Source organism: Aulostomus chinensis, chromosome 4, assembly GCF_037954235.1.
Source record: "Aulostomus chinensis isolate RoL2024-O1b breed Wild chromosome 4, RoL_Achi_v1.0, whole genome shotgun sequence".
NCBI classification, from domain to species: Eukaryota; Metazoa; Chordata; class Actinopteri; order Syngnathiformes; family Aulostomidae; genus Aulostomus; species Aulostomus chinensis.
This window is the reverse complement of record NC_141323.1, coordinates 25429339-25439824: the sequence shown is the minus strand read 5'-3', so window position 1 is coordinate 25439824 and position 10486 is coordinate 25429339. Positions and strand designations below refer to the sequence as shown.

Here is a 10486-nt window from a genome sequence, read left to right as displayed (position 1 = left end):
AAGACAGAGCTGCCTATTATTCATCACTAACAGAGGAAAATAAAAACAGTCCAGGTTTCTTTTCAGTACTGAGCTAAACTGACAGAGTCCTGACTCTGTAGACCCTGGATTCCTTCAGCTCTCAGTAGAGACGACTTTAGCAGTTTCTTTGATGACAAAATGTGAACTATTAGTATAAAACTAATCAGCTGCTGCCCTCAATAGATTCTGATTGACCTGTAAACTCAGTAAACATAGAAACTGCTGTTAAACCAGATATTTATTGAGACCACTTTTATCAAATTAACAGTTCAGAACTTAAGTCAGTGATTACTTCATCAAAACCTTCATCCTGTCTCTTCGATTGTTTCCTACTAGGCTGCTTAAGGAAGTCTTTCCCTCAGTGAGCACCTCTTTATTAAATCTGATGAATCTGTCTTTAGGAACAGGATATGAACCACAGTCCTTGAAGGTACCTGTCATTAAAGCGCTGCTGAAGAAGCCTCCTCTAGACCCTGAGGTTGTAGCCAACTACAGACTGATATCTAACCTCTCCTTTCTCTCTAAAATCCTGGAGGAAGCAGTTGCTCATCAGCTGTGTGACTTCCTCCATAACAAGAGTTTACTTGAGGGTTTCAGTCTGGTTTTAGAGCCCAGCACAGAGACAGCACTGGTAGAAATTACTGACACCTTGAATTTCATCAGATCATGGCTTTCAGTCTGTACTCATCCTGTGAGACCTCAGTGCTGCCTTTGACACAATTGACCATCAAATCCTGCTACAGGGACTTGAACACTTCAACGCTTCCTTTTGGTCATTTTATTCAAAAACACTCCGTAAATTTCCATTGTTACTCAGATGATATTCAATTCATTCATCAACAAAGCCGGATGAAGGCCAACATTTATCTAAACTGCAAGCATGCATTCCAGACATAAAGGCCCGGATGACTTATAGCTTTTTACAGTTCAACTCTGATAAGACAGAAGTTCCTGTGCTTGGCCCCAAACCCTTCAAGGCACATGACTGAGTGATATCACTGCTCTGGATGGCATCACTATGGCCTCCAGCAGCACAGTGAAGAACCTAGGGAGTTCTATTTGGTCAGGATTTGTCCTTCAGTTCCCACATGAAACAAATTTCAAGGACCGCCTTTTTAAATCAACAAAATATCTGAAATTAGAAACATTCTGTCTCAAGATGTTGCTCAAAAAATAGTCCATGCATTTGTTACTTCTAGGCTGGACTATTGTAACTCTTTATTATCAGGCTGCACCAACAAGTGGTTGAAGACTCTGCAGCTGGTCCAGAATGCACCTGCACGTGTATTGACAGAAACTAGGAGGAGAGACCACACCACCCAAGTCTTAGCTTCGCTGCACTGGCCTCCAGTAAAATCCAGAGTTGTGTTTAAAATCTTTCTGCCTGCTTTTGAAAAAACAAACCTGATGTATGTTCTTGTATGATAATTATTTGAATGATTGCAGGGATGTATTTTTGCAGCATCCAAAAGTAACCTGGTTTCAGCCCATACAGCAAGTTAGCTCCCAACACAGGTTGAACTGAAGTCACGTGGAACCTCATGTCTTTCATGATGTTTCTGGTGTTGCAGCAGGTATCTGGAGGGTGGGGAGCTGTTCATTCCTCCTAGTTGGAAGCACCTGGGCCCATTTTTGGTTCATCGTTGTGTTTTTTTTTTTTTTTGTTAAATACATTCATTAATTGGCTTTCAACCTGCGTCTCCCACTCTTTTGTCACAGCTTCAGTGCCACATTTTGACAAATGTTTTCTCCCCAGTGTGTGTTCTTATGTGTCTTTTCCAGTTTCCCTTTACTGAGAATCTTTTACCACAAACTGAGCAGGGAAATGGTTTCTCTCCGGTGTGCGTTCTCATGTGCTTTTCTAGATTTCCCTTTTCTGACCATCTTTTGCCACAAACTGAGCAGGTTAATGGTTTCTCCACAGTGTGCGTTCTCATGTGCCTTGTTATTTGTCCCTTTTGTGAGAATCTTTTGCCACAAACAGGGCAGGTGACTGGTTTCTCCCCAGTGTGCATGCTCATGTGTGTTTTCAGATGTCCCTTAACTGAGAATGTTTTGCCACAAATGGAGCAGGGGAATGGTTTCTCCCCAGTGTGTGTTCTCATGTGGTTTTTCAGATATCTCTTTTCTGAGAATCTTGTGCCACAAACTGAGCAGGGGAATGGTTTCTCTCCAGTATGTGTTCTCATGTGTCTTTTCAGATATCTCTTTTCTGAGAATCTTGTGTCACAAACTGAGCAGGGGAATGGTTTCTCTCCAGTGTGTATTCTCATGTGTGTGGTCAAATATCCCTTTGAGAATCTCCTGCCACAAACGGAGCATGGGAACATGTTCTCCCCAGTGTGTTTTCTCATGTGTTCATCCAAACTCCCTCTGTTTCTAAAACTTGTACTACATGTGGAGCACTGAAACGGATGCTCATCCTCACTGACTTCTGTTTGAGATTCAGAAGGACATAACATCATATTCTTGATGATCTCTGATTCTCTTTCAGTCTTTACTTTTTGCTCTTTTGAGCTGCAATGAGTCACTTCCTGTCCTGGCCTCGATTTCTGAAGCAAATTCTGTCTTGAGCAAAAGAGTTCCTTGTGCTCTCAAAGAGCTGCAATAGTGACATCAGTTCAAGCCGGCAAAACGACTCCTGCTCTGGTCCTGCTAAGTGTTGTGATGCTCTGTGTTTAGCTGACAAGCTAGCAGCTCAAGACTCATTGAGCTGGACTGAAACTGCATTTAAATGAAAAAATAAGGCTTCATTCGTGTCTGCATGAGTTTTGCCTTTGTATTTTGTTCTCTAAAGCGACTGTAACATTGGTTAATTCTGACGTGACTCATTTGGATATCATGTGACTTGTGACTTGCTGCAGGAGAGAGAGACTGCTGAAATGTGTGTGTGTGTGTGTGTGTGTGTGTGTGTGTGTGTGTGTGTGTGTGTGTGTGTGTGTGTGTGTGTGCTGACTGTGTTTTGATGTTGAAGTGTTAATTATAATGTTGTATGCATTTCTTTGGAGGCTTTATATTAAATCAGGAGTGTAACAGGGAAGAAGCCAATAGTTTTAGGTTGCTTTTAGTTTATCTGTTTATTTTCTTGTGAAGGAAAGCTTGTTTGTAGATTACGTTCATGAACCAATTAACATCATTAATATATTTTGTTTTTCTGTAATTGTTAATTTCAAGTTAGCTGCCAAAACATCCATTTTGATGTACACATTTACTTTATTTACATTATTATTATGTTAATTTTTGAAAGTTTTTTTAAAGACACACACATAAGAAAACAAACTAGTACAGCTGTGGTCCTGGAGACAGACACTGCTGAAGTGTGTGCACAAAATTACTACTTTAAGAGTTGACAAAATTATCTACAGTAGCTGAAAAATGTGAGTGATACAGTATCAGCTTCCTCTCATCTCTCTGCCACTCAGCTGTGTGTGTGTGTGTGTGTGTGTGTGTGTGTGTGTATCTTCTTAGGCTGCACAGCGCGCACACACACACACACACACACACACACACACACACACACACACACACACACCCCTCCCAGCTCCACTACCCTCCGTCAACTTCCAATCACTGTTTGGATGCAAACGACCCAAGATGGAGCCTGTCAGGTTTCAGCACCAACACTGACTTCTGCTGCGTTCGGTTGCACTCAGAATATGAAGATTCTCTTTCTCTCTCTCCCTTAAGAAAATAACAGATTCCCCACAAACTGAGTATGAACAAGAGTTACTACAGTAACTGAAAAATCCACTGGAAAAGGCACCAATGACATGATAGGTTACACCTCTTCTCACTCTTTCCCTCTTGAGTCCGTGCCCTGTCACTGATGCGTCTTCAGCATCTTGGGAGAGTTCCTTCTCTACTTTGTCACGGCTCCTAACCCCCTACAATCGCACCATGTTCCATAAAAGAAAGAGGAACAGGTGATGTTGGTCCATGAGAAGTCCATCACAAATGACTTGGATATGGAGGATTTGATAGAGTTCTGCAAAGGGAAACAGGAGACTGGTGTTGTAGAATGGATTGATGAGAAAGGAGAGTGGAGCTGTTCAGGTGCTTGCAAAACAAACAAGCTTAAAATAAGACGAAAAGACAGAAAAAGAGATTTAATACAATGCTGACCCTTTTTAGTTTTGTTGATATTGGCTTTATTGAGAGGTCTTATTTTATTACTTTATTTTGCAAATTAATCTATGAATTAGACCATCCAATGAAGATAAATTTTATGTTGTTGGTTGTCAAGATCTGGATGGATGTTTTATTTTATTCTTTATTTTATTTATTTTCTATTTATCAGTTTTGTTTTTCAAGTCTTGGTGAAGGAATTTTTCTCGAATAACTTGGCCTACCCTTTTTGTTTTGTTGATATTGGCAATAGTGACAAGTGTTATTGTTGGGTTTGAATATGTTTGATACAGGCCATCCAGTGAAGGTAGATGTCAAGATTTAGTTGGTGTGATCTGAGGAAGAATTTTTTTTTTTTAGTTTTCTTTTTCCTGTGTCCAAGGATATCACAAACCCCATAGAATCCATGCCTCTCGTCATTTTTGTTGTTGTTGTTTTCTATGCGTGACTCCCCCACTGCCAGAGCTCTTTTCATCTGGGTTCACGTACCTCCAGTGTCTGCAGCTCCGTTTACGTCACTGTGATTAGTCCTGATATCTAGCAGTGCTAGAATGTCCAGTTTTTTTGCAGATGTCGCATGCGACCTCCCAGTCCACTGTCTTTGAGCTGTTCACACCTCATTACTTTTGTCGCGGCGGTGGTTAGTGCCTCACCTTGATTTGGGGGAGGAAAGTCGCCGACGCCTAAAATCTTGTGAACTGGGCTTTAACCTTCATGTGGGACAAGTGGGACCAAGTTGGACCGGTCTTAGGGTAAAGGTCTGATAAAGAGCAATCCAGTTACATGACAAAATCAGTTATCCAGAGAACCACCTAACACCCCCACCCCTCCACCCCACCACACTCTTTCCAACCTCCATCACCACCATGTGCCCCCTTCCCATTTCTGTCTGCCCCCTTACATATGCCTGTCTAGAACCGGCCCTGCTGCAGCTCCACTTCCTGGGCTGAATTCGGGGCCCAGCAGGTCCCTGGCGGGGACTCACCTGCTCTGTAGAGCCTGACTCGGGGCTTCAGCACGGCATCGAGCAGCAACCTCTGCCGGCGGTTCTCCCGCTCGTACTCCGCCACGGTTTCCTCCAGCAGAGCCACGATCTGCTCCGCGGCCGCCGCCAGCCGCTCAGTGAGCAGCGCTCTCAGCACCGGGACTCCAGCCGCTGAGTCTCCTTCTCCCAGCTGCAGCAGGAAGTCTTCAGCGGCGGCGAGGATCCGCTCCTGGACAGACACCCGCAGAAGCTGCGTGGCGCACATGTTGCGGCTCTACTGGCGCCACTCAGCCTTCAGGAAACACAGACCGAGATCGGGGGTTCACGGACTTCTCCTTCTTTCCTTTTTTGAAAATGTCCCGCTTTCTTATGTTTCTTCATCTTCCTCTCCTTCTTCTTCGGTTGGCATCCAGCTTATTTGCCCATTCCCGCCACCTTCTGTTCCAGAGTGTGGACCAAACAGTCACTTCCAGTCTTCTTCCGATCCTAACCAGATCTACTACAATATTCGACCATCATGTCTATCATTAAACTCCTCATCCCTCACCTGTGTCCCCTACTGCCACCTCAGATATCCCTGCTCCACCTGCTCCTCTTCCTGACATCCCTCACACAAGCCTGTCTGGTGCTTCCCTATCAGTTTCAGTGGTTTATTTCCTGCTCTGACAAGTCAAGACTAAGGAGATGATTGTGGACATGAGGAAGGAGAGGAGACCTCAGCAGCCACTGTTCATCCAGGAGCTTGAAGTGGAGAGGGTGTGCAGCTTCAAATACCTGGGTGTCCACATCAGCCAGGACCTCACCTGGACACTTAACTCCACACAGCTGGTGAAGAAGGCACAACAGTGGCTGTACTTCCTTTGGAGGCTGAGGAAATTTGACATGTCGCCTAAGATCCTCAGCAACTTCTACAGCTGCATCACTGAGAGCATCTGAGCAGCTGCATCACAGCGTGGTACGGCAGTGCTGCTGCTATGGACCGCAAACGCCTGCAGAGAGTGGTGGAGACTGCTGAGGAGACCACCAGGACTCCACTGCCCCCCCTGCAGAGCATCGACCACCACAGTCCACAGCAGAGCTGCCTCCATCTTGAAGGACCCCACCCACCCCAACACGTCTGTTCACACTTCTACCCTCAGGCCGGAGGGACAGAAGTGAGAAATGCAGAACCACAAGACTAAAGAAGTCTTTCTTTCCCTCTGCAATCAGACTCCTAAACTCCTAACAAAACTACCTCAGGACCCTACTTGAACTCTGCCTACACGTGAACAATTTTTTTTTTGCAATACTCAAATATTTGGCACAGTACTGTTTAATTGCACTGTTTCCTCACTTCTCTACTGTCATTGTTTATTGGAAATTTATCCAAAAAAAGTAATTTCTTTTTATATTCCTAGCATAAGGAATATATGTTTCTATACTGTACATATGACAACAAACACTTTGAATCTTTAATCTTTGAATCTTGAGTTTTGTGTTTGATCTTAGAATTCTTTCTTTGATCTCTCCTTGATTTCTCAATGATTTCTTTGTAGACACAAATTGTCTTTGATCTCTCAATGAGACAAAGACATAGAAGCTCAAACCTCAGCCTCCAGGAGGCCGTGATCCTATAGTGGTCAGTACTCTGTGTTGTGGCTGCAGCAACCCTGGTTTAAATCCGGGTCACGGCAGCAACATGAATACTGACTAGTATTTGTTGTTAAACTGGACAGTTTGTCTGTTGAAGCTCTCTCAGACACTCCTTTATTCATCCTCCCTTCAGGCTCAGCAGCATCATAGTGAATGTGTCTGACTAGGATCAGAACCCTCAACCTGTAGGGCTGTGGTGCAATGAGAACACATCTGACAACGGATCAGAGGAGTGTCTCTTTGACTCCTGGAAAACTCCATTTAAAGCTTGTTCTTCATCACCAAATTCCCTCCCTGCACGTTGTCTCTCCAAAAGCATTCAAATCAAAGTTGAACCTTTGACAAAAAGCTCCCAGTAGGTGATGCAGGCTCCACCTCGCTCTTGGTTCTGGAACCTCACCAGTTGAAGCTTTCTCACCACTTGGATGTCATGTTTCTGACATCTCTGAGCTTGTTTCCTATCCCCCTGTCTCATATTGATGAGGTCATACAGCCTGATGATGTCTATGGTTCTCCTTTGAGTGGTTCCTTCTGGGAGAGTTCTCTCTCTGTAACTTGTGTGTGTGTTTGGTCGTATCCTGTTTCTCCTTGACAGCACTTTAGTGTTTTTACCACTGGTGTCTCATCTGTGATTCACCTTTTATTTTACTGTTTTGTCAAAGATGAAGGTGTGTTTGTTGTCATTCATTAATCATGTGATTGCTCATGTGACTGTGAGTCTGATGAATTGCTTGTGTGCAGCAAACGTCTCTCACTCTGATCAGTTCATGCTATTGAAGATACTCAGATGTAGCCTGACTAGCTCAGTCGGTAGAGCATGAGACTCTTAATCTCAGGGTCGTGGGTTCAAGCCCCACGTTGGGCGTTCATCTTCAACATCACTGCTTGTCCTCTCACTTTCTGCAGCTGTGATTGTGAATTGGAAGGAGAATCAATGAATAAACAACACGAACACAGGCTGTGTCTGAAGCTGCACCTGACTCAGAATGAAAAACCACTATGTACTCAATTGTATCCACTATCCATACTGACTCTGGAGAAATTTCTTTGTGTGTATTGATGGACACGAGCCAAGCAGAAATTTCCCATAATGCCATAAGGCGGTGTTTGGTCAGTGTGTAGCAGGCGTCAGTCTGACAACAATGTCATATTATTTTGTTATCACTTGACCAGACCCAAAAGTAGGCTCCAGGTATCGGTTTCTTCTCAATGCTAATGTCTGCTAGCTTAGTCTGCTACTTTCATGGCTCTGACTACAAAAAGGTCCAGACCCCTGGATATGGTGGTTCCTCCCTAAACGTAGATTCTGTCAGCTCATCTTTAGAAATCAACTCACCATGAACACAAGTAGATTTCAATGGACTGCAAATGTGTCTCATTTAATGGTAAACATGTCAAATATAAATTCCATCACCAGAGGAGGTCTGCTGCTGGAATTAAGCTCCAGATATTCACAAGATATTCTAGATCTTAAAATAAAGCATTTTTACATTTGATTTATTTTTCATTAGCCTGCTTAATGTGGTGTGATTTTATGCATCTTATATTAAATAGAGCTTCTTCAATGATAGTCCCTGAGGATGTTGGATGATATAAAAAGATGATATAAAAAGAGTGTCATGACTTGATAAACTGGTGATGACGGCGTATCTTTAGAATGTTTTATCCAGTTGTTACTCGGGGCTCCACTCGTTGCATTTTTGTCTCGTCCAATGAGAAACGATCAGTCTCAGGTTTAAGCTCATCAATGAGTCCTTGTGGATCAGTGGCTTGCATGCATGAATGAGTTGGAACACTTCTTGGAAATTAAAGAGGATTTAATACAATTAAGAAAACACTTAAGACAGAGTGATAATTCCAGCAGAGTAATTAAAGCACTTATTGAGTAGCAGGGATGAATTAGCCTCCATTTATCTGAGCTTCAAGTAGACGGCAAAGAGGCAGGTGGAAAGGTGTGTAGGATGAACGATAGTGACCTCCAAACAAATGAAGAGGACTGAGTGGAGGCTGACCAGCTCTACGGAGTCAGGCGGAGTTTGGCAGTGAGACAGGAGTCCAGGCCTGAATAGGTGAAAACCAATGTAACCGGCTGACGTTCTCAGCTGTATTCTCCCATCGATGTACGATGCCTCTCCAATGAACTGGAGGGAGGACGGCTTCCAAAGCCTCCACCTCGTCGACCGTGGCTCCCGCTGACATTCGCTCGATGAAGAAGGGAAGCGCGTTGATTCGCTACCCTCTGGTCTCAGGCTGCTGGCTGCCTCGACTAAGCTGCTCTTCTCCGACACAAAGGTGGCTTCTCTTTGCTGGTCAGGATGGAGATTCAAGGCTCACAGGAGGTCAAGAGTGTAGCGACCGTGAGCTGAGATTGATGATGAATTACAAAAATAGAAAATAAAAAAAAAAAATTAGTGGAATAGAAAAGGGGGAGAGCCGGACCAGCTGCTCTAGGAGCTCAAGCACAAAGGGCAGAAACAAGAAGCACTGAAGAGAGCGCCAGCAGTGGATGGTGTCACCACTGTTATAGTCAGGGGAGCACATAAGCGGTCCGCATGCACGCATGCGTAAGGAACCTGGACAAATGCGCTCGGCTTCAAAGGCTTTTATACGCTTTTGCGTACGAAACACGAAAATAATTATTTAGCGGGGCCTGTCTCTTTGACATTTTGAGAAGTGCTTTTGCCCGCGGTCGGTAGCAGTCGGTACGCAAAAGCGTATAAAAGCCTTTGAAGCCGAGCGCATTTGTCCAGGTTCCTTAACCATTCGCGCATGCGGACTGCTTATGTGCACCCCTGGTGATAGTAAACTGGTCTGCCTCAGAGCAGTGACCTTTGACCTTTGTGGGGTTGTTTGCCAATCAGCACACTTTGCTGTCTTCAGTCCTTCTCAGATATCAACAAATGAAGCTGGTTGAACAGACAGCAATCATCATCACTCAGAGACATCACCTAGAGAGGAAGATTGCTCAGAGTTCTGACAATGACAGTGAAGAGGCAAGGAAAGATGGACAACCACAGACAGTGAAACATTCGGAACATCATGTTTATACACGTGTGTGTGCGTGTGTGTGTGTGTGTGTGTGTGTGTGTGTGTGTGTGTGTGTGTGTGTGTGTGTCAGAATCAGAATCAGAATCTTTTATTTTCGTTGTAGGGGGGGGGTACAGTTAAAATAGTTAGATAGAGCGCTCTTCCAGAGCCACCGTGCACCACAGAATGCAGAAATAAAGAAAAGATCCAAAAGATAAAAGATAAAAGCAAGATAAAAGACACTGTTAGAACAGAAAGATCCATAAACCCACCAACAAGAGGTGTGTCTGGTACAGATGTGGAATTATTGGCTCACACAATGTTGAGGCAACTGGGAAGAAGACAAACAAAAAAGGCTTGTGTGATTCAGACATTCATCAAAAATGGTCCTGGAGAACTGTTCAATGTGTCATGACTTCTATCCATTTTCTTCTGCTTATCCTGTTCAGGGTCATGGAGGGGGTGGAGCCTATCCAAGCAGCTTTTGGGCGACAGGCCGTGTTCACCCTGGACAGGTCACCAGTCCATGACAGGGTTAACACATCCACAGACAAACATTCAAAGCCAGACTCAGTAGGATCTCTCCACCCTACAGACTGTAAAGGAATCATCAAAGATGGCAGTTGGAGTTCTGTGGATCTGTGCTGGATTCCTCGTCCTCACGGACCAGAAGTCTGTCTGAAATACTACACTGAT

At 44.1% G+C, this 10486-nt stretch overlaps 1 protein-coding gene and 1 non-coding gene across 2 annotated transcripts; one reads left to right on the top strand and one right to left on the bottom strand.

The window, feature by feature from the left end:
- Positions 1–1742: 1742 nt before the first annotated feature.
- Positions 1743–2375, bottom strand: LOC147264331 (uncharacterized). Its single transcript, XM_086202344.1, has one exon. It carries the CDS (start codon positions 2373–2375, stop codon positions 1743–1745), a length of 633 nt encoding a protein of 210 aa, XP_086058470.1.
- Positions 2376–7555: 5180 nt separating this feature from the next.
- Positions 7556–7628, top strand: trnak-cuu (transfer RNA lysine (anticodon CUU)). Its single transcript has one exon. It is a non-coding gene; the product is annotated as a tRNA-Lys (tRNA).
- The last annotated feature ends 2858 nt before the right edge of the window (positions 7629–10486 follow it).